Source organism: Apteryx rowi, unplaced genomic scaffold (assembly GCF_003343035.1).
Source record: "Apteryx rowi isolate R43461 unplaced genomic scaffold, aptRow1 scaffold_55, whole genome shotgun sequence".
Taxonomy (NCBI): domain Eukaryota; kingdom Metazoa; phylum Chordata; class Aves; order Apterygiformes; family Apterygidae; genus Apteryx; species Apteryx rowi.
This window is the reverse complement of record NW_020450816.1, coordinates 667433-694813: the sequence shown is the minus strand read 5'-3', so window position 1 is coordinate 694813 and position 27381 is coordinate 667433. Positions and strand designations below refer to the sequence as shown.

Sequence of the window (27381 nt, the reverse complement as noted above, 5' to 3'; positions counted from 1 at the left end):
ATTTTTCCCCTAAGACTTCTACATTCTGTTAACAGGGAAGACACAAACGTGATCCCTCACAGACTTTTTTTCCTTTAATGAAACACTTGAAGGGCTATTTTAGTCAACAAATGTAGAGTGCTAAAATGGTAGAAATACTTTCATGTAAAAAATCATTAGCCCTGACAAGACCTTATAGTAGCTGCTGATTATGTTCGCTGTTGGTACTGATGTAAAAAAGTATTTGTTATAATTCCTTATCCATAAGCAGAGAGTAAATCTGGCCTCCCTGACCTTATGATGGCAAGCTGTAAGTACCAAAGGCAAGCATTCAGATTCTGTTCATGTATACCTATGTAAATCTTGCTGAAACAAGAAAACATGAAAACTAGTAATAATATTCTGGAAACATCATACTAAATAGTTATCTTCCCTTTCATTTTTATGGGTTAAATATATATTTAATAGATTACTATTTCTACTGCAAAATGTTCTTCGTAAAATACATACAGTGTACAAATTGATAAGTAATAGCAATTTATAGCAAATGAAACTATGATTTTCACTGGGATAATTATTTGCAGTTGACCAGGAAAATGTTAGCTTTTTTCCTCAAAAATGTGGAAAGTCGGGAAAAAAACGTTGGATTTAAGATAACAATCATCCGCACAGCAGTTCTGCCCAAAGGCATTCTATACTTGCAATGCAGTTGCTTTAATTCACATTCTGATTTCTTAGCAGAAACTGCCATCCATTAGGGAAAGCTCAGGTGAGGTACATATGTGAATTCTCCTTTGCTTAAATGGTACCAGGGACTTTAGCTGAAGCAAGGATTGGTAGAAGTTTTATGTCGGACCCCTCAATGGCACATGCACAGAAAATTCTGGTACTGAACAGAATCATTATGAAATATTAGCATAAAATAAAGAAATGCAAACATCAACAAGTTTGGTGCTATCAAGCTGAATTCAGTTGGAGGCTTTTCCATGACTAGTAGACTTTGGAGCAGGCTGTAATTCAATCGCATCTTCATAGAATCAGCAAGTACACTTGAACTTTGAGCCTCCACTTCAGTATTTTCTGTTTAGTTCATTTTGAAAAAAAAAAATCCGGTACTGACTCAAATAAGGAAGTGAAAACTCTGTGTACCACTGTTCTGACTTTCATAAATGTTCTTCTGGCATGGTTACAAAAATTTAATTAGCCTCCAAAGGACAAATTGTCTTCAGGGATTAAATCAATCTAGAATACAATTAATAATAAAAGTCAGGATGAAAACTACCCTAGAATTCTGCAAGATAATCAAGTCCGTAAAGCCCAACATTTCTGTTTTATAAATATTTTTGAGTCTACTAAACAATATATAGTGTTTTAAGTATTTGTTCTGTAATACAGTGAAATAATTCTAAAAAAAATGTGGGGTGGATTCTATAGCATTCTCATTTGTCACTTTTACGTATACTGTTGATTTGTACTGCAGGCTAAACAGAGTCTTAAACTTAATTTTTCTGTTGATGTTCCACACAATAAGGAGATAGTTTGGCAATTCTCTATATTACTTCTTTTAATTTCGGTATCCTGGTTAGGGGTTTGTCAGCTGGTGAATAAGATGGAAGAAAACTCAGGCAAAATCAAGGCTTTCAACAGAAATGATGAACAGTTCCTGGAAGCATTTGTCATCTTTTGTGGCTTGGGAATCCAGAATACACAGATGTATGAAGCTGTAGAAAGAGCAATGGCCAAGCAGATGGTGACATTAGAGGTGAGCTCAAAATCTAGGTGGTCTTTAATTGGCACAATACAGATTCTAATTTTCGCCATACCCTGTCTGTTCTACACATAACTGCCGCTACTCACTTGAATACTGAACAGAAATTGTTCTCTAACATGAGATCAGCATTTGGCCCCATGAGCTGCACAGGAATACTATATTTTTCTGCTTGTTTCCATATTTGCCTGCATACTATTTTATTTGGTATTGTATTTTAACTTTCTTGTATTTAGTGGTGAACCTAAATGCATCTTTTCCTCTACGCAAGGCTACACGTTGGCAACATCGCTTGTTTGTTCTGTCGCATCGGAAGAGGAAATGTTTTGGGGGATTAGGGGCTTCCTTTTGTTGTCTGAGGTTTTCTGTGATGATTTAGGCTCAGTCCTGTTTGTGGAGTAAGGGCAGCATTATTGTAGGTTTTCTGCAATTTCCTCAGACTTCTTCAAACCATATCAAGATGAACATCACCTGGTCTCCCTCTTTGAACTGGTTACTGTTAAGTTTAATGGCTGAAGAGGGTTTTAGGCTAAGAAGCTGAATTACTCAGAGGTGATAACTTGAAGCTGAAAGTGAAAACTTTGTAGACTTTGGATCGCCTAACATTCATTATATAAACAGAGTGTTTACAGAATTCCTAAAATGTGAATTATGTACCCTGTAGCCTCCAAAAGAAACATTAAAACTCCCAAATAAACTTGTATTTAGTCATATGAAAAGGTGGTAAAATTATTGTCAAAATAATTTCAGTGCTTTAAAAGAGATGAGCTGTTTGTTTACTTTACATGACAAATTAGCAATTCTCCTGCTATAACACTTCACAGATAATATGGAAGTCCATACATACAAATTCCAAAATGAGAAAAAGCTGTAGATTAACATGTAAAATGGTTTCTTCATAAAATAGTTATTCTTTTAGTTGCATGTATGCTAAAAAGAACTTCAGAACATTTTAATGTCCTGTTCATTCTCACAGCTAAAAAATATGAGTTTATTTTGTTAATTTAAAATAAACATATTTTCTTTCAGACTTTTCTGCCAAGTTTCAGCTAGGGCAAAACTCTTTTATGTCTGAATAAACCCCTGAAAGGATTATTATGGCAACAATGTCAGGCCCATAATTATAGCTGTTCCTTGAATTATTTGTCTTTGAAAGTGGGGCATGAAAACTTTCCAAAGAGAAAATCAGAGTTCTTTGTTCATTTATAGAAACTATTTACATTTTCTTGGCCTAGTTAACTCAAGAAGACTTTGTGAGATTTGTAAAAGCTGCAGATATCTCCCCAGATGCCTTTAGAAAGCTCCCTTAAAACCAGTATGGGCCCTGCATGGACACTAGGTTTCAGCAAGTGCAATGCATTGCAGGACTGCAGCTGCAAACTGCAACTTCTGCTTTAGAAAAAATAAGCCCCTACTTTTTATGATCTTGCAATTTTGTTTGTACTAAGGGTTCTTTTTCTCTTCGTGCAGGTTCTCTCGTACCATGCTTCTGCTGCTGAGGAGGAAACGAGGGAGCTGCAGGTAACAGCGGTAATTGAATTTTTTACTATTACTTTAGAAATACTTCATTAATACATGGAACAGTCCTTTACCTATATGTGCCTCTGCATGTTAGGCATCGTATTTTCAGAAATAAAAGTTATAGTGAAGCCTAAACTGATCAGTTACTGAGTTAGATCAATATGTCATGCAAAAGCAAGATATTACAAGGCCAACAATGAGAGATACAGTTTGGCCAGAGAGCTGTAATTACAGGAAAAACAGAAATACAAATAGATACTATCATTCTCGAGAATTAAAGTGACAGTACCGATTGATGCAATATTAGTGTCAACTCAAAATCATTCAGTATTTTTAAGTCTGAATTTTGTACTTTTTATATCTTTTGTACATTTCAGGCTTCCACAGTATGGGTGCAGCTTTATGGCTTTTCACAGAAATTCTGTATTTAATTGTTAATTCTATGATTGTTTTCATTTTTGTGGTTACTTTTCTGTGCAGTGTCCTGTTCTGCTCATGTATAATTCTGTGTTTAGAAACCACTGTTTTAGGAGTAACTACAGCTATGATTTCAAGCATAGTTCAAAGTGTAGCCTGCGCCCACTCCCTCCAGTTCTCTCTGCTGAAGTGGAGGTGCTGGGCGAATAGCATCGTCACTGTGGTAAGGACAACAAGAGGGATGGAGAGGAAGGCAGACATAGGGGACCACGAGCTGGGTAGTGCACAGTGGGACAGGACTGGACAAGGCAAGGTGCCACAGAACAAGGCGCGAGACTACTGATCATGTACCAGATTGGGATTAGTGTTTACCAGTTCTGGCACAGTTAACATCACACACATTTTGAACCTCAGTCCTGACGTGCTGCTGCTCACTGATACAGAGGCACTGACATGCTACAACACACTCCTCATCTCTAATGCTTTCTCTTCGGTGCTTGTCTTAATCTCTGTGGCTGCATCTTTACTGCTGTATACAACAGAACCATGGTAAATCCAGCATGGCACCAGTGATCACTCCTACTGCTTAACTGATCACACGCTTCCTAGCACAATCTTGGCCATATCAACCAACACTTTCTAAGGCAGTATCAAAGCACATAACACAGGCCATCCTCAATAGGCAGCATAGATGAGACTGCACCAGATTTGGCTCCCTCTAGCCTAGTCTGGGTTTTGTACCCTCAGATTATAGCCACATATCCTCACATCACATCCCAGGACATGAAACGCGTACCTTTATTTTCATGCTATGAAACAATCACTCTGAGCTTTTAATAGAACAATCAAATTATTTCAGATAATTTGAGCTGAAAAAGAAAACATGCATATAAAATAATAATGGTATCTTAGGACGACAGGGCACCACATGGAGCCCAAAGCAAACCACAGACCAACTGCAATATAGAGTTGAAAGCAGTTTGTGCCATTTGGCCTCATCATTAGAGAGTGAACCCTGTACTTTTTTATATAGCAGTACAGATACAAACTCATTGACAATTTGATTTCTGCGTGCATTTATGAACAAAATACCTAATTCAATGACCATTCTTAAAATTGCTCATTTTGGCATTATTCTTTCCTTTAGAAAACTTAATTTTTTTCCTTAGTATCACATTCCATCATCTTCATTACTCAAAACTTCCCTTATGCCATCCAGACTCTAACTGGCTTGCCTTTCATGAAAATAGTTGTCTTCTACCCTTTTCTAGTTTGTTTTACTTTGTAACATAATTTTCAACAACTTAATTTTTTTCATTCTTACCCCTTTGCTTTCTTCCTCAAGAACAGAGGCTAGCTTATACTTCAGCGTGACCCCTATGTTATTTCATTCGTGGTGCATGTCCCACAAAAGAAAACACTGATCCTTTATTATTTTTCTCAAGACTTCATTACTGACTGTGAAGTACTTTGAATCTTCATATGTCAAATGCTATGGAAGTGCTATTACTATTACAGCAAATGTTGCCTGAAATCTTTCTTTGCTTTGTGGAATCTCTTCATGTTAAAAGATGTTACTACCTCAAGATCTCAATTGTATAAACAGCTCTGCCTATGGACAGGCTCCGAGTACAATAATGCTGGATGTGGATGCTGTTAGATACTCTTTGTTCTAGCTACAGACATGCCTTTCCTTCCTGTTTTTAGAAAAATGCCAGCAGTTACAGATTTTGACTTCTGTACATCCATAAAAACAAACATATAATTTCACTGTCTTATTTCTCAGATCTGTAACTTCACATGTATTCTTGGTTACAGTTTGTGTTAGGTGATTTAGGTAACAGACTGGTTTGCCTGAGTTACGAAAAAGTGTATGTTAATTCTAAGAAGCAAATAAGGTAATGTTAAACAAGAAAGGTTAAAGAAAGATAAATCAAAAGAAAAATCACCAGATTTCAGCATAATATGAAGGTAAAATTTAATATTACGCTACTCTCTCTGTGGTTATGTTATCTTTTCCAGTGCTAAGTGTTGTTCTCTTATTCTTCTCTAGGCTGCTGTAGTACCATCTGCACAATCTCTCAACCTAACTGACTTCAACTTCAGTGATTTTGAGCTATCAGATTTTGAAACAACACTGTGTACAATTCGAATGTTCACAGACCTCAACCTGGTGCAAAATTTCCAAATGAAGCATGAGGTATGAATGCTGTCACATGTTATTTCACATAATGAGACAACTATCAGGAGAATAATGAAATAAGCCTACAGTGGATGCACAACTAACTGAAAACCTGTATTAAAGGGTAGTTGGCAAACTAAGAAAGGATTTCCAGTGGCAGTACTGGGGTTTCTCCTGAGACCAGTTCTACTGAATAATTAATAACTTGGATGATGGACTAAAAAATGCATTGAGGAAACTTGGAGAGTGGAGGTAAAGGACTTTGTTAAAATTCAATGAGCTTGAAAATGTATAAAAGTATTTCAGAATCAGCAAGAATAAATGAATAAAACTTAGGAAAAAATCAAATGCATAAATTCAAAATGGTAAACAAAACAATAGGCAATAGTAATAGAGAAAAACATTTCAGGGCTACTGTTGATCCGAAACTAAGTCAATAATGTGCCATAGTAGCAAAAAAGGGCAAATTTCATTCTTTATTAACAGAGGAATGGTATATAAGGCCCATGGAGAAATTATTTCACAGCTCATCTTTGATGAGACAGAGTTTGGAGTACCACACTTAAATGAAGAGAAAAATTAATTACAAAAATTGTGGGGAGAGAAACAATAATGTAGGATTGGAGAAAAGTTAAATTAATTAGGTTGATTTTCTCTAGAAAATACAATACTGAGGAGGGAGGTGATAGCAACTTTTCAGTAAGTGAAAGATTGCTGTAAAGAGGACAGTTATATAGATTGTTCTCTGTGTCCACCAAAGGTAGGAAAAGATATAATTATCATAGTTTTTCCCCCCCAAAATGATTAGATTAGATATTAGAAGGACTTTTGTAGTTACGGAGATAGTAAGGACTGAAACGGATTACTTATGCGGGCTGTGGAATTTCCATTAGAGGTTTTTGCCAATAGACCTAGTTTTAGATACATCTTTGTCAGAGGTGAGTTAAATAAGTATTCTTATTTTGCCTTTGAGCCTGGAGGTAGACTAGATGATCTCTTAGGCCTCTTCCAGCCAGCACATACGATTTCTGTTTGCATACATCTTCATTTTTAAATGATTTAGTTTTGCTTTAGGTATTCTTCAATAAAACCTCTGAAATTCATTATCAAAATGCAGGACTAATTTGGAGGACCCAATAGGCAGGCAAACTAGTAAGGAGAAAAAGGTATTTCATTTCTAGATCAGTTTATATATCCATTTAGATTAGTAAAGCTTAAGGGCAGACAGCAGTATTATATTATCTAGGCTGATCTCTTGAGTACCGCAGTGCAAAAGTTTTAATTTTGCAGTAATGCCAAGAACTTTTACTTCCTTAAGGGATATGCTTGAATAGAGAGTTATGGTGATAGGTAGCCCAGAAATGGGTGGACTTCTGCTTCCTAATAGAGTAATCCTAATAGATTTGCAACAACAAAATAACACTGTGACAATAGACACATAATTACATGTTTCAATAGAAACAATAGAGCATTAACAGTTTTGAAGCTACACTTTCCTCTTTCCTTAACAGAGCTAAAAAACAGCGGCAGTAGCAGCATACTCCTTTTTAACAGTAGAAAGACACAGAATACTGCTGCTTTTGTCTACACAGAATCTTCTGTGTGGATGGATGGATATTAGACTTCCTTTCCTGTCAGTATAAACATGACTTTTTCACTAGGAATACCAAAAATTTTCTTAAACAAACTAGATGCTCAGAGAGCATATAACATAAAACAGTATGATGTATCCATTTAAGCTAAGAGATCTGTTCCAGTATACATCAAAATACTATCTGGCCTTTATAATTTTCACTTTTGTAAAACTAAAGTATAAGCCACAATTTGTAATTCTGTTGTGTAAAGCAGCCAGGACATATTTTCCTCCTACATAAAAAAAAAAAAAAAAGATACTACCCTGCAATATAGTAATTAGTACCTTTATATCATACTTATTTGCTTTCCAAAGTCCAATTCTGCTTGTCTTTTGACAAGCTGATCTGAGTGAAAAAATACATGTCCATTTTCAAAACAGCTCTTAAGAGATCTCTGTAATTCAAGAATTAATTACCTCTATGAAATACATGGTTACAAACAAGCAATTTTTTCCTCCCAGGTAGCTCAACATAACTCAGTTTCTGGATCAAGAGCAGTGCATCTGACACTAACATTTAGCCCTCAGTAATAAAAACCACAGCCACCCATGTTACTTACTGAAGAGGCTAAATTAGTGACGGTAACCATATTCTTCTTATCCATGTTCACAGTTTTGTCGTATTTGAACTTAACTGAAGTAAAAGGAAATTTTTCCCTTAAGAGAGAAAATTTTCAAGATGGGTTTGGAAAAAGAAGTGTGTTTCTTAAAAAAAAAATTAAAAAATAACATATTTTGCAGTTAACAACATAATACTGTTTCTTAAAGGTTCTCTGCAGATGGATTTTAAGTGTAAAGAAAAATTATCGGAAAAATGTTGCTTATCACAATTGGAGACATGCCTTTAATACGGCCCAGTGCATGTTTGCTGCTTTAAAATCTGGTAAAATTCAGGTACATTTTGCTGTTTCTATGTTAAGAACCTTCTGGCTAAACAAATGCTGTAATGATGCATAGTTTGATTGTGATGGCAGTAAGATATGTATCAATCATTCTGCAGTCTCACTAGTAAAATCAAAGTATTTCTGCTGAAGACTTCTGGCTTTAAGTGCTTGGTTTGTTAAATTGTTATCATATTATATACTTGGGTTCAGTCAAATCCTCTGGGAATGATCAGATGGATACTCCCAATGGGAATATCTCAAATAAGGCACTTGATTATGTCCTTTTTTAAAGTTAATGCTTATGCTGTAAGTCAAGAAGGTGTAGAAGAAAAGGACTGGCCCTATTTCAAGACATTTCCTCATAATATTCATTAGATTCAGAAACAGAGCTGGGTACAGCCTTAGACAAATAATAGAACACTTTTTGGAAGTAAAAAAGTGTTCATTTCAATGCTTTTGAACAATGTTTCAACCTTCCATTTAAGTCAAATTATTATTTCAAAAACAACTTAATGATTCTTTATTACAAATACTGAAGAGTTAGATAACCCCCAAAATATGAAAAATTTGTTCAAGATTTTTCCCCAACTTTTTTTTTTAATTTTCTTGAAGAAAACAAAATGTTTCTGCTTATTCGGAATTAACATTTTTCTTCAGTTTGATTCGAGACAGTTGATATTAGTTGGTTTATCCTATTTTACTCTTATGAGTAAATCTCTTTATCCTATTTTATCCTCTTATGAGTAATCTCTTATGAGAGGATAAATAAATCCTATTTGTAGAGCGAAGACCAATACCAATAATGAAGAGGCATTTCTTTCCTCACTTAAAAAAAAAAAAAAAAAAAAGAGCCTGGAAAAGACAAAGATATTCACATTTAGGATCCTTCTATACTGAAAAGAAATGGGCACAGCAGTTTTGCTGTGTGTGTAGTCTAGCAATCTCAGATGATTCTGATAACTTGGTTACTTGCTATTTTTGGAATCCTGTCAGTCCCCACTGCGATTTTCATAAATTGTTTCATTCCTAACTACATTGGATTCACTCCACTGATTTTCGTGGCCTAGATTCTGGAGTCAGAAACTGCACTGAACATAAGTCTCTCATTTTTCTCTGGTCCAGGAGGAAAAGAAAGCATTGGGACTCAAATTCCCTTCAAGAAACTTAAGATCAGCCATTTCCAAAATGATTTGTCTTTTGACTACACAAAGGACAGGATTCATTATCTGGAAAGCAGATACAACTCCACAGAAGTTGTAACCTCTTAAAGAAAATTTGGATTTGATTGTATGCAGGGTAAACCCCCCCCGTGGCTGTGCTGTCACCAGCTGTTCTTCAAATTTCTGTCCTGACTGTTGTGCCTGCTATTCTCCTCCCATTAAAAAAATACTATATGAATACTGCAGCTTTGCCCAGCCTCTGCTTCTTACTGGCCAGATTTAAATAAAATATCTATAAAATACTCTTAATCAATATTAAGGATATGATATAGTCATGAAGGAGAAACTGTAACCTCTCCTCCCGTTTATTGGCAGACTAATCCTTGTTGGCGCTCTATTAGTAAACTGTTAATAATGAGTCAGATATTGTTTTTGGGTTTTTTTAATGTTTTTTAAGCTTCTGTTAATTTATTTGCCCAATGATCAATGAAGAGTGTGACTTTTTTCTCTTCTGATTATACTGAGGACACTTGTGTAATGGATTCTTACACCAATTCAGGGAATGTAGCATAACTCCTTTAAAATAATAGAGGAACTGAGCTAACACTCAAGGGCCAGAATTAAAAAAAAAATCCTGATGCTGTCTCTTCCCTGCCAGGTGACATTTTGCAAGTCATTTCCTCCTCTTCTGGATCAATTTCCTCATCTGTAATATAGGGCTAGAGGATATTACTTCCCTCTGTAAACTGCTTTGAGGCCTATGGAGAGGTATTATTACTATGCATCACAACTTAAAAGATAACTCTTTATTCTTAACACAAAATTGTATGTCCTTGTCCTCTTTGGGCTAGAATTGTTATCAGCTGTGTGGTAAAGATAGCAGGTATAATATACTGTGTGCAAAATAAATTCCTAATGCAAAGCTAATTCACTTGTATTACCCTTACAGAGCAAACTGACTGACTTAGAAACACTTGCTTTGCTGATAGCAGCTCTAAGCCATGATTTGGATCACAGAGGAGTGAACAACTCTTACATACAAAGGTAAGTAAGTCAGAGAGGAGAAGTTAAATAAAAGCAAATGAATACCAAAATCAGCTAAATGAAGTACAGCCTCATCGATTTGACAGTGTGAGGCTGTACAAAGGAGCAGGCTTTGGCAAAGCAGTAAGCGCAAGAACAGTCAGAAATATTTAAGCAGTACAAAGCAAAGATGTATAACCTCACTGAGCTGACTAACTACTGATGGCAGGTGAAGCAGACTCTCGGCAGACTGTGCAGGGGCAACATCTCCCGGCACCTGTTCAAGATGTCCCTTTCCCCATTTCCCATACAGAGGTAGCGAAAGGTCGCAGCTCCTAAGGGACTTCACATAGGAGAAAACATGCAGCTTTTCACCAGTTGTTCACTGCCCAGCTACCTGTTTGCCATCTGGTCTGAGCCAGCACAGAGTTGGGATTTGCAGCAATGATACAACGGGTCTCGTATCATGTGGAGCTCTGATTGATTTACTCATAATTTAGCCATGAATTTCCATGAATTTGAAATTGCTTTGGATAATATACGTATTTAAAATCACATTAAAAAGGTATGACTGTTTTGCACTGATTTGGGATTATCTGTACTCTTCCCTTTTAACTCCAAGAGCAGCAAAAGCAAAGCAAAAAGACAAAATATATTTTAAAAACTTGAAACAAAACATTTTTCTTTTTTACTAAACAAAATACTTTTCAAGTTACCAAAATGAAGCATTTCAACTGTTATGAAATCTTCCCCCTATTTTAATTTTTAGCTAAAAATACTTGGGGTTTTTTAGAATTTATTAATAGTTTCAGTTCTGCCCAAAATGTGTTTTTCAGGGAATTTAGTTCACTTCAAAGAATTCCACATATAAAAGTATATGATTCTTTGATTAAATAAACAGCTTAACATAAACATGGCTATAATGTAACTACTGTGATATTGCAGTGTGTCCTGATCTTACCAGAAATGGGGAAAAGACACCCAGAAACATATACTTGTATCTCTTTCTGGCAGAGCTGGAGAGTGGTTTTGAAGCTACCTCTGGAAGAAGTGGTCTGCTGTTCTTGCTGTGTGTAAAGTAAGATACTAGGGGAGAAAAAGATTGTTTGAGGCAGAGAATACTGGAAGTATTCAGTAAGCTGAAGCAGGATAAATTCCTGCCTTTCAGATATATTATTAATAGTTTTATCTTCAGAATAACACTAAGTCTAATGTGTAAAGCAAAAAAAAAAAAGAAAAAAAAAGGAGATTGAAAGTGACCTTTTTCTAGTTCCCTAATAGGGGAATCCAGTAACTTGCAGCCTTGCAACAATTTGAACCAGTTAGCTATTTTCTGCTTTATTTATTTAAAAATAAATTTCCTGGAAAACATCTGGAGATGCGTCATCTCCTCTCAAAAATGTCCTGGGAAAGTGTCATAGACAGCAAAACCTAACATTCATACATGCTGTGAAGTAGAGATGATTACAGCTTAGTAATTCTTTTTCAATACAAACAGTTCCATGAATCTTGTTTTTAAAATCCCTCATTTAAATCTAAATGAAAAGTTATTTTTCCAGGAATGGATCCCTTCTGTTTCTTACTTGGAAGCAGGGAGAATGGATACTTGTCACATGATTCTTTTCTTAAGCAACAGGGCTTCAAAAATTAAAACTGTCTTGGTAGCAGAAATTACAGGAAATGGTCTGTTTTAAGGTCTTTTGGTAGATATGCAGGGTTTTTGTTTTGTTTTTCTTCCAAAACAATGTGTAAAGACAGCAAGCACAGCATATGAAAACTGTATAACCAAACCACTATGTTCAGAAAGCAATGGTGTCCTTTGGCCTAGCGTGGCGGCTTAAGAGAAATGCTAGGTACTACAGAAATAGAAACCTGAGTTTATTTCCGGCACTGGTGACTTCCCAAACAGAGTCTGTGAGTACTGAGCAAGCCCTAGTTTGGTGCAGTACTTGGGAAGATAAGCTAAGATTTTTCTCACGTATTTCTCTGTTCAATCAGGATGAACTTTAGGACATAGTACGCATCCCATTTAACTCAATGGGAATTTCACCCTGGATGTGCTGGCACCATCTTACAATTTCTTTCCTTACAGAAACACACAGGGTTATTTGTGCTATACTACTTTTGCAGTAGTCTCAGAGGAGGTGCTGGGCAGCCAGCCCATAATCCTCAGGGGCTTGCATCCTTTAATCTTCCTTTCCGCATTTTTGTTTGTCTTTCCATCTTTCTCTCATTTTTGTGCTGTTTAAATCCCTGGAGTCTCCTCTTCTGTCATTTATATGAGTCTCTGTGTGCAGTCACTCACATAGGGACCCAATCCTGCAATCACTTATTCATGTGAATGATCCTTAACCATATAAAAAGTCCCATGGAACTGTATGCTAAAAAAGGATTTCTCACATGATTAAACATTTATAGGTCAGGTTATAATTACAGTACTAGATTCAGGATCAGCAGTGAAACAGACTTCCAAGATCCCAATTCAGTTAAAGAGATGAGATAAGCGTTGTGGGAACAGGGGTTGAAAATGAAGATAAAGCAGCAGAAGCTAAGAACCTTATTATGCAATGAGGAAGGGAAGGAAACGTAGAAATCCTCAGAGAGGAGGAGCTTCTGTATTCTGTCTAAAGCTACTCAAAACAGTAAATTCTGTGTTATAAACTCAGATAGCTTTACATTCTGCATTCCTGCAGTTGGCTTTTTTTTCACTGCTGTTTTTCACTGCCTGTAGTACAACTGACATCCTGTTTCCCTTTGGATTTTGCACTGGGCAGAGGGAAGGTAATGATATTGGAGTAGTTTGGTCATGAAGAGAGTGGTGACGAATGCATTATCGCTTAGTAGCACAATAGGAAATAATCTGATAATTCTTTGGCCCCCGCAACAAAGCCCACTGAGGTCAGCAGAAGGTTTTCCATTGATATCAGTTGGCTTTGGATTAGGTCTGCCTTATTACTTGCACGCTTAGTAGCTGAGCTGACTAATAGGCTAGGCACATGTCTAAAATGTCACACACGCACACACAAATTGCCGCTTAACAACTTCTGCTTACGAAGGAACTTTTCTTGTTACCTTTCCTTTTTTAAACAAGAACTTTTACTCTTTAAAATTTTTGTATTATTTTCTCACTCCTTGTGTGCTGCTGGTCTCTACAGGTAACAGAAGGTAAAAAATTAGAGTTGTCAGTGGTCTGACAAAGTAGCAGCCTTGTCTTTGTATCTGTTCTCCCCCTGCATCCTCCCAAATGTATTCATTCTGTTTGGCCAGTTACACAGGAGTAGGCGGAAAGGAACTGGTTAGGAACAAGTGTTTGGAGGGGTGAGTTAATACCAAGGACATTAGATGGGAAATTAGTTCTGGGTGAGTAATATATTTAATTTGATTTTTCAATATGATATGTGGGTTTTTTTCTGCTCCTCAGAAGTGAACATCCACTGGCTCAACTGTATTGCCACTCAATCATGGAGCATCACCATTTCGATCAATGCCTTATGATCCTGAATAGTCCAGTGAGTGCCTCTTTTTTGTGCATACTGAAGGAAGCTGTTCCCTGTTTCACTTCCTTTATTTTTAGCTTTTGGATAGATTCCCACCCTTATACATTCCTAAATGAACTTTATTCCTTTTTGGGTAAAGAAAGCAAATGCAGGACTTTTGAAATTACAGTTCCATTTCTGAGTGCCACCAAACCTTTCCAAGTGTTGCCTGATAAGGGAAGCTTCACTAATATCCTTTTGAGTACCTGCTTCCTTGAACCAAAGGAAACAAAACGCTTTGCTGCCATTTTCATGACCTCTTATGAACCACCATACAAACCCGTGTCCTTGCTTTCATTTCAAAAAAACATTCCGGCCTACACATACACAAAGCAGTCCTGATGAGACCAAACCAAACACTGCTAATGTTGACAGTCCAAAGTGAAGCCAAACCTAAGTTAGCTAAATACGCAAATAAAACCACATTCTTCTTCTCTTATATTATTAATTAATTTTAAGACCAGTTATTCAGCATGCACAATCATTTCAAAGCAGTATATTTTCACTGTTCATTTCCTATCACAGGTTTGATAGTTTTGCTGTCCTTAATGTTGTAAGTGATTCTCTCTTATTCAGACAGGAAAATACGGAAAAAAGCAAAGGCAAATTGCCACCCCACCAGCTCCATAATGCTTTGATTTCACAGTGGGCTGCTGATCTTATCTTTTTTTGTAATAGTTTGTTATTTATGTTGCTTAATAAAAGAAAAATACTTTAATTTACATGAGATTTATAAGCAGGTATGAGAATCTGTTACAGTTCCTGTACTTCAGGAGGGGAAAGAAAGGAAAGAAATGCTAGGATATGGCTAGCAGCAAATTTATTTATGGTGGATGAAATTAACAGGCTTTGACATTGCTCTGTCTGCAGTTTCATTTTGTAATACAGTCAGTTTTGAGACTGCTGCTGCAGGGCTGTCTGCCATTACTCAAGAACACTGGAGTTTTTATTTTTTAATTGGGGAATCTGCAAAAGGTAGCAGGATAAAAGCATAACAACAGATACTAGTAAACAAATAAGAATGATTCAGCATGTAAGAGAGATTTTAGCATATTGGTGAGCTGTTGCCCATTTTATTGTTAACACTGGTTTTGTTTTCTGTAAAGGGAAATCAGATTCTCAGCAGCCTTTCCATTGAAGAATACAAGGCCACACTGAAAATGATAAAACAAGCCATTCTTGCCACAGACCTAGCACTATATATAAAGTAAGTTAGAAGCAAGTTTGGCTGGACAGTCTTTGTTGGATGTTTAGATTGTGTCAGCATGCTGTAAAAACTTTTCTTGTTTTTTACTTATTTTAAAGGAGGAGGGGAGAGTTTTTTGAACTTCTAAGGAAGAAGCAATTTAATTGGGAAGATCCTATGCAGAAGGAGCTATTTTTGTAAGTAAATGCGGATGATTAAAAAGCTGATTAATATTAAGCACCATATTTTCCATGCCACACCGCTGTGAATTTCAGTAAAACCAGCAGATCTGTATACTCTGGGCCTGTACAAACTGGCAGAGGTGACATTCGTCACTGAATGAGTTCCTGGGTCTAACTCTGTAGCATGTATAATAAACTTGGGTAAGTAGCATGTGAAGTTACATAAGCATTTCTATTCTTCCTAAAGAGCATAGGACTCCTGCCTGGGTACCCTGTTGTTCTTTTGCTGTGGATATGCTGTTCTTAAGTACTGAACTGCTGAAACCAATAGTCTAAAGATTCAGGACAGGCTGTTTGTTTTGAAGTAGATTCATTTCTGACGGTGGAAAAAAAAAAAAAGATTAAGAATAGAGACGCATCTTGTATTGCATAGCTACATAAAAGCAGGCTTACTTAGGTTGTTTCAGAAAGGCAAGCTACCCTATTTCAAATTCAGTGCCTTTAAAAATCAGTCATTGGCCCTCATACTGGAACTGTCAACAAAGATGGCAGTCACTGTTAATGACAGAAGCAAATAAATGTGATATCTGTCCAGTAGAAAATGAACTGTTTCATTTCATTTCATGTGAATCCATCAAATGAGCTTGTCCAGATTTGTCATATCTGTGGGCTCATTTCACACAGGTGAAAGTCTATCACATTATCAGACCTTGGACATCTTCATGACTCTGCTTTAATTTCACATTTTTTCTGACTTTGATTTTCCTTGAAATTGAATATTCTATTTACTAATCACTTGACCTGATGGCTACGTAAGTTTCACCGTACAATAATTCATGGATTTCTTTCTTTTTTTCTACAGAGCAATGCTGATGACTGCTTGTGATTTATCAGCCATAACCAAACCATGGCCAGTTCAGCAACGGGTATATGCTTAATTTAAAGTTTTCCTAAATATAAGCTTTACATAATAGCTTCTGCTTCTTCCATCTAGCGTCCCTCACTGTAAAGGCATTGGTGGAATGCAGAGCCTTGGGAAGCAATCATTCAAAGAGCTAAATGGGGGTTGAAGATTTTCTCAAGTCTTTGCAGCAGGATCTGTGCATTTAGCTATGTCATCCTGTTAAGCAGTAACCTGAAAGTACATTAGGATGCTTTTTGTTATTTTGAACATTTCTGTGTTATCACAAGACAGTCAACACTACTTAGGATCAGCTGACCTTTGTCTGTGTTTATCATGCCAGCTGTTACAAGCTAATATTCCAGCCATTTTATTCATTTTGCTTGTACTGTCAGAATAAGTATCAGCACATGCAAGTGCACTTTTTTCTGCACAGTTGTGTGATGAAGAATTCTAAAAGCTAACTGTTAAGCTGAAGAGTCTCATTATAGCAGCTCCAAATTTGATATATCCTAAGCAGAAATGATTTTTCAAACAGCAGGTGCCTAATGTTTTTTAAGTGCAAGAGATCAGATTTCACAGGTAGACTATCCAGAAAGTAATAAATTAAAATCATTAGTGACTTTTGAAAATCATTGCTCTTAGTTCTAGATTTAAAACACAGTCCTTAACATTTATATGTTTTAATTTGTACATCAGGACCTTGCAGGATTATTTTGAGATTTAACTAATACATAAAGTAAGCTTTGGTAGTAGGGTTTACACAAGTCCACAGTATTATGCATAGACATGAGACAATACATGAAGTATTTATACTTCATATATATATTCTTATGATACATTGTCTTCATCATACAGGCCAGAAGCTCCACACAGGAAAACTGTTTCAATCATAGGTAGCAATTAAACTTTTATAGCTCTCAATGTGTGAAATTTCTTACAGATTGCTGAGCTTGTAGCTACAGAGTTCTTTGACCAAGGAGATAAAGAGCGGAAAGAACTCAACATAGAACCAACAGTAAGTGAGAGAATCACACAGAATCACCTCTTTCAAAATGACTCCTACAAACAGGAGTTAACACACTTTTCAAAAGCCAGCTTTTCTGCCAGTGACCAGAACACAGAACCAACTCCTTCCCTGTCTTCCTGGTAGTCACTTTTCTTCTGTGGTTCACAAACACCAACACTGTCTCATTCTCTTCGAGCCAAAAGAACAGACAGCATTATTTCCTCCAAGTCAGTACTGCAGAATTGTCTAGGAAATACATTTCTAGATTGGTGCCCATTTGTGACCTATCCTAAGCAGGTAAGTTTGTTTATTCCTCTGGCTATTTGGGCTCTGCCAGTCCAAAGACAAGATCTGAAGGCCTGTCATGCAGTCAAATTACCAGCATAACACACATACTGATACCCTGCTATGCTGAGTTTACTGTGCTTTTTAAGCTGCTCCTGTGTAATTCCAGCCTTCTCTTGAATTCTCTTTTTATTTAATGTATTTAAACATAGAGCTTATTTACTTTTTATTTGCAGGATCTAATGAACAGAGAGAAGAAAAATAAAATTCCCAGCATGCAGGTTGGATTCATAGATGCTGTTTGTTTACAGCTGTATGAGGTAGGGTACATAAAAAAGGACTGCAAATATCTAAAACCAGAACTGCTCACTGTAGCCTTTAATAACTGCAGATTTAAAATTAGAATCAAGTTTGTTGTAGTTCCTTAGCTAAAAAAGACAAATTACTTTGTTATATATTACATATGTTTCATGGATGTGGTTATTTTAGTATTTACCGTTAATGACATGTTTCTCTGATTAATGTCTTTTGTTATACATATATATTTTTAAACCAGGTGATAAATGCTGTGTTCTGGGAACCAGGTGTTAGATCCCTGGGTTATATTCTTGATTCTGCCAGTGAGCTGCTATGACCTTTAGGGAAAGTCACAAATATCTAATGCTTTGCTAACAATGAAAAGAATAGTATCCATCTACTGCACTGATAAAGACTGTTCTTATATGAATTTTAAAGCATTCTGAATTTGTCATGCAAAAAGTGATATGCTATATATAGGAAATTCACCTGAGCTTAAAATTCCCCATCCCTTTTTTCTCCCTCTCTCTTGTCACACACAAAAAATGTGTGACAGAACTGGAAATGTTTTTCATCTTAGTTGCAAACTGCCCTAAGCAGGTACTCAGTCAGATACAGTGTGAAACAAAACATAATAGTTTCTAATCGTTTAAACCAGCAAAGCACTAGGGTGAAAGCCTGAGATTGTAGCATGCTTTCTACAAGAACTGAGATTTGAAAGGTGAGGAACAGATGGGCTACTTCTAGGAATCTTCCAGTGGGAGGTAGGAACAAGATGATTGCTCAGATTTTGCCCTCTTCCACAGTAAATCCTTCTAAAAAGAATCCACATCTACTAGCTGGAAGGAAACAAGGGTAGAGGAAAGAGAGGGAGCTGCTAGCTGCTTCCCCTAAAACTTGTATCTTTCTGTGCTGGAGAAACTGCTTGTCAGGAAAATACGGCAGCCTTTGCTGGGAAGCCTCAGAAAGCTCTCTCCAGTAGGAGGCAGGCCATTGGAAGAAGACTGAATAGCTGTGCAAAGGTACAGACCTTAGGAACAGAAAATTCTCTGAACAGAAAACCTAAACAGGTTTCAGGGGCCACAGCTCCAGAAACTTCTATACTTTTTTTTGTTACAGGAAAGCTTTACCTTTCCATTTAGAAAAAGACCAGAAAGTCTTCAATTATTTACTCTGAAATATGCCCTGCATCTCACATCAACAGTTACCAGATGATACTAGCCCAGATTGTGCCTAGCCCTGGTACGATTTTGCAAGGAAATAAAGTGTGAGAGTAACTTCTAACTACCGTGCCCCTGCTTTAAAACTGCAGCTTTGTTATGCCACAGAGCATACAAGTCCATTCCTGGTTAGCAGCCAAAACTACTGAGAAATGTTTACAATCTTTTCCCTCCTCTGTGACCAGGGATGTTGCACCCACTAACGGGCCTCTAGGAAGTACCTTTTGGTTCAGATCATTTCTCCTCTTAAGCTTTCAGTGTAGCACTCTCATTTGTCATCCTGTCTCAAAGTCTCACCTGAACTGAAACAGCATGTAGCAGGGTGTAGCAGTATCTGTGACTTTATATAGGCTCAGAGTATGTTAGCAGACGTGTCCTAACCTGGGAGGTGAGGATGACTTATCTGTAGGAGCAGAGAGGACTAAAGAGAACAGGGAGCCTGTGAGGAAATGACAGAAACCATCAGGCAGAAAAAACTCTAGACCAAAATATGTGGTGGTACTTACCATTTAAGGTAACAGTACTGGTAAATCCAAGGAAAGGCTATGTTTTGAGCTGATCCAGTGTTTGTTTATTCTGACTGGAGTACAGGTAGGGGACAGCACCTGCTTATGCATTTTTTTTTTCTTCAATGGGTAATAGATGGTTAAATATATAAACTATTTCATTCAATGTTACTTTGAAAATGAACAAGCACACAGTCAACTCTCCAATATTCTAATGCTATAAAAGCAAACAATGAACAGGCTTGTAACTACAACCTTTTCACTAACTGAGTTTTTTATGGGTTTTCATCCAGTCAGTAGGAATTTAACACACAATGGAACAAGAGATAAGTGCCCAGGGTGGCACTGCAAGTAACTAACTTACCATTTTATTCAGAGTAATTCAAATCCAGATGAACTGAAGCAGTTTTGTGGCTTATGACCAGTGCAATTAAGCTGAATGGTCTACATACATCTTCCCTTTAAATTCAGAAATCTGAAAAAACAAAAGTGTGTTTCACTCTCTTCATTTTTTATTGGAAATAAAGTGTACCGTTCAGCTTATTTAAATGCTGTTTAGATGTATTCAAATAAATAAAACAGGAATATCCCAGAGATATTTGAGAGCCCCATTCTTCTTATAATGGTAAAGATCAAGAAAAATACAATCAAGTTTACTGGAACTAATGAAGCAGCCTATAAATCCAAAAGAAACTATGAAGATTTATACCACATACTTTATGATTCAGTAGAGTCCCTATGTAACATTTTTCTAAGTTATAAGAGATTTTATAGAATCAGTGGGCTGAAATACTCTTGCCCATATCCTGTTGTCTGTTCAGCACCATCCAAATTATTAAGCTCTCACTTCACACTTTTGAGCAGGGCTACTTCATTCCAAAAGTCTACAAAACCACTTAGGCAAGTAAGGGCTAAGTGTCTTTATAATGTGAGGATACATGTTCATCACTTCCATCACGAAGGAAAAATATACAAAAATGCTTATGAATTCTTTTCTTTAATTTTACAGTTCCGTGCTTAAATACCATAATCCACTTTTCCTTTACACTGCTGTAGTAACACAACCACATCAAGAAATGAAAAATATTTGAGAGTGACTTGAGCTGTTCCCAAGAGCACAAAGTGTTAAATGTAATTCATCTATCAGGTGCTAATTGTCTTGAGTTCAAATATTCCTTGGAGAACTGTTCTGCATCACTGAATACAGTCACATTGGATATAACTGCTCTGTATGTATCTGATGACCATTCCAAGGTCATCCTTATGATAAACCTTGCCATATATACAAAGGGAGGGCTTGCAAACAAAGTCCATGTATAGTACTTTGCTAGGAATCCTGAATAGGTCGCTTGCACATGATAAACCATTATCCCAGCTCCTTCTGCCCTTACGTATGATGTGCTAAATGGACACAGCCATTTAGTCTGATCTACACATGCCAGGTAACTGTGTTCGTATTTGACCTGCAACAGGAAGTGTTCCTTGAAGTAAGTTCCAAATACAAGTTCAATTTCAAGTATAGATACACTTTGTACTTCAGTCATTCTGGTTTCTCTAACAGTCATCTGTAAGAACACTTATTTGGTTGCTAAATATAACCTGTCTTCCATGTTCTTAATTTATTTCAGGCCCTAACACACGTATCAGAGGCCTGCTACCCCTTACTGGATGGCTGTAGAAAAAATAGGCAGAAATGGCAGTCCTTAGCTGAACAACAAGAAAAAAATCTGATTAATGGAGAAAGCAATCAAGCCAAACGGAACTGAGATGCTGATTTGACAACCACAAGCTTAAGTTCACATAGAAGACAAAGTAATTGGGGAGTGCTGCATTTTGCTAAACACTGTATGGATTTGGCTTATGTTTTGCCACTGCTGTATTATTTTTCCACATTTTAAAACATAGCATGACCATGTATATGCCAAAGTTATATAAAGATTGTATATTTCTTCTATTTCACCTGAATGAGATGGAAAAAAGATCTGCAGAGTTAGTTTATGCTACCCTGTTCTACAAGATGGTACGAGTGCAGTTACTTGACTGTCCTTGAGAGCCTATTACTTTAGAGATGTATATAGTTGTTTAGTGATCATGTGTGGCCAGTATGTTAGACTACTGCATTTCGCACCTTTTTTCCTCTTTCAGTCTTGTTGTGTTAGGTAATATAAATAATGAGCAGTGCTGTCCATTCTCTTCCCAGAGGTTTAGAGGAAGGTTTGGGACTAACTAACTCTGGGGAGCCTAATCCAGCATATACTATGCTAACCTCTTTCAAGAGACAGAATGGAGCTTTGAAATGGAAAAGCCCCAGAATTTGTTTACCCAGTAGCTTTTTTGTATTAGAAGAATGTCTCAATAAAATGTCTTACATTTGGGAAAGTTTTAAAAAACCCTGCAAATTGCTAGGCAGTGGGGGTTTATTATGCGTTTCATGGTTGAAGTGTTGTAATTATCCATGGATGGGGATATCTGCTTAACAAGTGATGAAAAGTCACAACTCAACATAACTGACAGGCTGCCTTGGAAGAATGCTTCCCATAGAAGGCTACAAGAAGCAAACAGAGGAATGGAAACTAAACAAGATCAGTTTTGTATGCTGGCTTTATCTTCATTCTGAAGATAAATTTAACATCATCATAACCAACAGAAGCAAGGGCAGGAAAAGTAGAAGAGAATGTGACTGGAAGAGCAAGAGATGAGAATCTGATTCAGAACCACCCAGGAATGGCATACTTGTGGTGATCGTTAGTGATGCTGATTCTTTAGGCCAGTGCTATTATGAAATGACTATGACCACTTCGAAGAACTGCTTGAGATTTCAGAAAGTTTTATGATAACAATTTTTAGAAATCATTTTTAGCACTAGTTAATGTCAACAATTATTAATCACCAAGTCTTGAAGGAAGAAGGAAGACTGAAAACAAAAATAGCTGAGAATACTCCAGGAACTTACTATTTGTATAGAAGACATTAACAAGTATTAAAAAAGAAAGAAACCAATTAACTTACAGCAGGAAAAAAAGGAATTGACTTTTTATTTAAATGAAGATGACGAATAAAAATTGTTTTGAATTGATCACTGGGAAGCATTTGAAGAAAATATACACATAAGACAAATCCAAAACATGCTAGCCTAAGAGAGCTCTGCGTAGACAGGATTAGGAGATTAACGTCAGCAGTATAACACTGGTTAGTAGTATGGATGCAACTTTGGTGCATGCACCAACAAAAAATGTTAAGTTTTTAAATCTCTTAACAATGAATTTTTAATTAAAATTGGCAATAATTTTAGGCAAAACCTATACATTTGGGATTGTACTTTGAAGTACAGAAATTTATTTGTATCATGGTAATCCAGAAAATTCTAGTTGAAAACAGCAAAAAATTCTTCTTCCCAGGAAATTATTAATCCCACCTATAGCAGCTGGTCAGAAAGACAGTGAAAACAACCTCTTTTTATCAGTCTCTATTTAGATAAAAGGTACCAGAAGTTATTAAAAGATGGAGCAAATGTTTCAAAATATTCCACAATACTGAGTTCCATAATAGAATTTCTTAAAAATGTAGAAAAAGATATTCTTATGGTCTGCAGCATTTCTGCCAACCTAGTTTATTTGTCACTGATCAAATCCTATCTGAAATTTCCCTAATGACTACCAATAATATATTAGTGCAGATGAATTTGAAAACATTTTTCTATGAAAGTATTTATAGTAATAGCTATTTTTTTCAGATTTTCCAAAAAGTTATGGAATGCTGTAATAATTAAGAATTCCAGGGGCACTCTTATGTAGTACTCCATATGTGTATTTATATGCATACACAGTACAATGTATGTATATTTATATAATATACATCCTATATATGCAAAAAAACTATAGTGGTCCACCCTAAAAGTTTTCCGTTCCTTTTTGATAAACAGGAAATTTTGCTTCAGGATTTGCATAGTCCTTGTATTTTCTTTCTTTTCCTTGGATGCTTCAGACACTGAAATATAATCATTAACTAAGTCAACTGGTAAGATATATATTTAATATGATCTGAACAAAGTATATGTATATAAAGGTGTATTCTGCTAGTACAGCTGAGACTAGTAATTCATGGTAACAACACAGCAAATTAACTATAGTAATGTTACAATATAGTGACATATCATTTACATTAAGATCCCAGTATTTATATTTCTCTGCTATATTGCGTGTTCAGCATAGCTTTATTATGATATAAACTTGTAAGTGTTACAAAGGAGTGCTGGATTCATACCTTTGACTTGAGAAAAACAAACATAACAGGTTGCATTTTTTCAAAGTTCCACTTAAAATGTAGACAGTCATACAGCATGTGCATATATTTAGGTACACATCTTTACACATTTAACCCACAGAATTTCTTCCACTACAAAGATCAGAACAAATATAAAAATATAGATTGTAGTAAATATACCATTTAAATGTTGTTTTAAAACACCTGTATTTGTATATATTTCTACAAAACTAAATCTTTTAAACTACTGGTTTAAGGACCTTAAAAGCATAGTTTGCTATACTCCATGAAAATTCAGACAATGATCAAGTTATTTATATGGTGTTTCAGTCTGCCTGAAGACAAAATCAAAGGGTGCTGGTTTTGTCTCATGGCTTTTGTGAGGACTTTGTGCAGAAAATTGTTCTTACATTTTATAATGTATATAGGTGACAATATGAAAAATAGCAGGCTGTTCTCTGCCTGAAATTCATTGCGTTCAGAGCTCAACATTTTCAAACCCAGCTACTGGATTATAGCCATGCAGCTGTCATTAATTTCATCATGAGTTGTGTATCCAATTATTTTAGTCAGGTCTCAGACATATTCTACCCTAATTCATATTGCCCAGATAAAGAAATCAGCAAGGACTGTGCAAGATATAAGCTGAAATGGAGTTTATCAATTTGTTAGTTCAGTTTTAATTGCACTAAAGCTATTGTAAAACTTGATATTGAAGTTTTTGGGTGCAGAATTTGTCCCAATATCTTTTTAATATTTTTCTCAATAAAGACATCTAGGTTAGGATCCTATTTGTTCTCAGACACGCACATATTTTCCTATGAAGTCACTCCACAGCACAGTTTAGTGCTTAGAGTACACTTTTGTTTCTATTTTTGTTCCTCTTTTGAAAAAATAACTTGGCATATATATTAACATCTAAAAAATTGTTGATTGACCCTAGTTCTTCTAATTAAAAATAACAGTGAGGCTCTTAATGTGTAGATAGCACTTCTTTTCCAACAAGTTAGTCACTCATCTAATATTAGCTGTAGAATGTATAGGTTTTCTATTATCTCACAGTAAAAGAAAGGAGGGAAAAATAAACCATCAGTCTTTAATAATGTCTTATTTGTAATCTAGATTGTGGAGATACTATTGATCTTTGATTAGTAGTTAAGAGTGGATCACTCTCAGATCTGCACAGAATGCAAGTACAAGTGAGCTAGTGATAAAAGTGAATAAAGTATTCCATTGATTTCTAGCTGATCTCTCCTTAGAAGAGAGGATTGCAGCCTGATTTTATGTATTGCCCTCTGCCAATTGGGTACATATAAAGGTAAATTTTTGAACTCCATTCCAACCCATTTTATCTTGCACTGGCATAAACTGCTGGTTTCAGAGCAGTGTCTAATTCATATCTAAAATTTTTTCAAAATTACAGGGTAACTGATTATTTCAATCCATTATAGAGAAATGTATAACCCTTTAAAATCAGGAGGTGTTGCTTGAGAGATCTGGTTTGGGCCCCTCGAGTTATGCATGAGAATCATAATGGAGAGTGCTGATGGAAAAAACGCCTGAAGCGAAATAAATTCATACACTTATAAGGGTTTTATTGAGACCTAATCTTCAAGGCAAAGTTTTACATTAGCTTTAGTTAGGAATCTTGTCTCTGTGACACTGTAGGTTCTTCTTCATGTCAAATCACATGCAGTTTACAATCCACAGGGATTCAGCTTTATTTTACAGCTGCCTACTCTATAATACAACACCAGAGAGCTTCTTCAGGGACATGCACTAGTTTGAAAGATAAGCTTGAATTTTGGAGCTTGAATAAAAATCTGAGTTTGCCCAGAGTATGAGAAATAATGAGGGCTGGAATTTCAGTTTGGATTTTATAGGAACAAGAAACATCACAGAGTCTAGCCTGGTAATTAGTGACACTTGCTTAATATAGAAAATTGTGACATCAAGATATTTTGTCTTTGTCATTGCTAGACGAACGAAAATTGCATGGGAAAGTTTATCTTCCACATAAAGAAGTACATTTCCATAGAGAAACTCAGATCTAAGTACCACTGTTTGTAAATGTATACTAATGTGACAATGCTATTTAATAGCTAGTTTCCACTAACTACCACAGCATGAGCTTGTCATGCCAGGGCCTAGGGTATGCTTAAATGCCCATTTGAAGTTAATTAAATAATTCCATTTACCTCAGTGGGAGTTGGATTGAGCTGTATAGAAAGTGAAGGAATGGGTCAAATCTACCTTTTTTGCCTATACATATAAAGAGGGACCAAACTCTTACCCTTGGTAACACCTGCTTCACCTATTCTTTACTGTATTCAGCTCTTCCTGCTGATGTCCAAGGTACCTTACAGATGTAACTGAAGTTAGAATTTGAGCCCTCTATGTATTCACATGGCAGACACACGTGTCTCTTAAAGAATGTAGTGTGAAATGCACTGTAAATAGTTTTAATATACACTTCTATTATAGTTTAATAAAAATCTTAATTGCAGTCACTAGCCACTGAGTTTGTCTATTTGTATTCTTTTATCTTTTAAAAATATTTGAACAAATATATAGTTTCTGGGCACAGTATTTTTGTACTAGGTTGATGGGGTTACTCTGTATATTATGTTCTGCTTTTTAGTAGTATTAAGGTCTTCTGAATGTTATGATCTTGCTTGTTGCTGTCCCACAACTCTTTAGTAAAACTATTTACATTACTTATGAGAATCATTTGTCCTCCTTACTGTACAGTTAATAGAGAACAGAGTTAGGTTATTTTCTGTGGTCAAACTGCTGCTTAGTTACTTATTTTCTCATTCTTCTCTTTGTACTGTTTTCATGATTTGTAAAATAAAAAAAAAGTCAATTAAATTTTACTTTTTGTTAATATTATTGAGGTTGAATCAATAATCAATGATTATCTGATAATCAAATGATCAAATTCAACATTGCATTGGTCCTTGATTCAAATAATTGCTTCTATAAATGTATATTTTATTTATTGCATATATTAACAACTTCTCTAGGTCCTTCTGCTGAGAAGAACTTCACTATTGATATCAAGATACTCCTAACATAAGCACTGTCAGTGGTATGGTATTTTTTGTCAAAAAGAGGCAAAAAATAAAATAATTCACTCCTATTAACCACTAGGGAGCACTACAGCTACACTTATCAGGAATTGTCAGAAACCAGGCTATTTATTGCACAAGAAGAACTAGTAAATACAACTGTTATAAAGATGCTGTGTGAATAAAACTGGTCAACATCCATCCTCATTCTCTGCCTCCAAGTATCAATTTCTGGGGCAATAGCATATAAGATAGATTTAAAAAGTCAACCCAGTGACTTCAAACAAAAGTGTGAAAAACTTGTTTTTGACAATAAAGCCACACCTTGTGTAAACTGCTAATCCTAAAAGTGAATCCA

The 27381-nt window shown here is 35.9% G+C and overlaps 1 protein-coding gene across 1 annotated transcript in view; it reads left to right on the top strand.

The window, feature by feature from the left end:
• PDE5A (phosphodiesterase 5A) overlaps positions 1–21455 on the top strand; it is a 45953-nt gene extending 24498 nt beyond the window's left edge. The window contains exons 9-20 of the mRNA XM_026081438.1: positions 1566–1741; positions 3218–3277; positions 5739–5885; positions 8269–8394; positions 10494–10588; positions 13989–14076; positions 15210–15310; positions 15409–15486; positions 16334–16397; positions 17316–17390; positions 17903–17986; positions 21318–21455. Of these exons, the coding sequence (XP_025937223.1) occupies positions 1566–1741; positions 3218–3277; positions 5739–5885; positions 8269–8394; positions 10494–10588; positions 13989–14076; positions 15210–15310; positions 15409–15486; positions 16334–16397; positions 17316–17390; positions 17903–17986; positions 21318–21455 (1232 nt within the window). The remainder of the gene's footprint in view (positions 1–1565; positions 1742–3217; positions 3278–5738; positions 5886–8268; positions 8395–10493; positions 10589–13988; positions 14077–15209; positions 15311–15408; positions 15487–16333; positions 16398–17315; positions 17391–17902; positions 17987–21317) is intronic.
• Positions 21456–27381: the final 5926 nt, after the last annotated feature.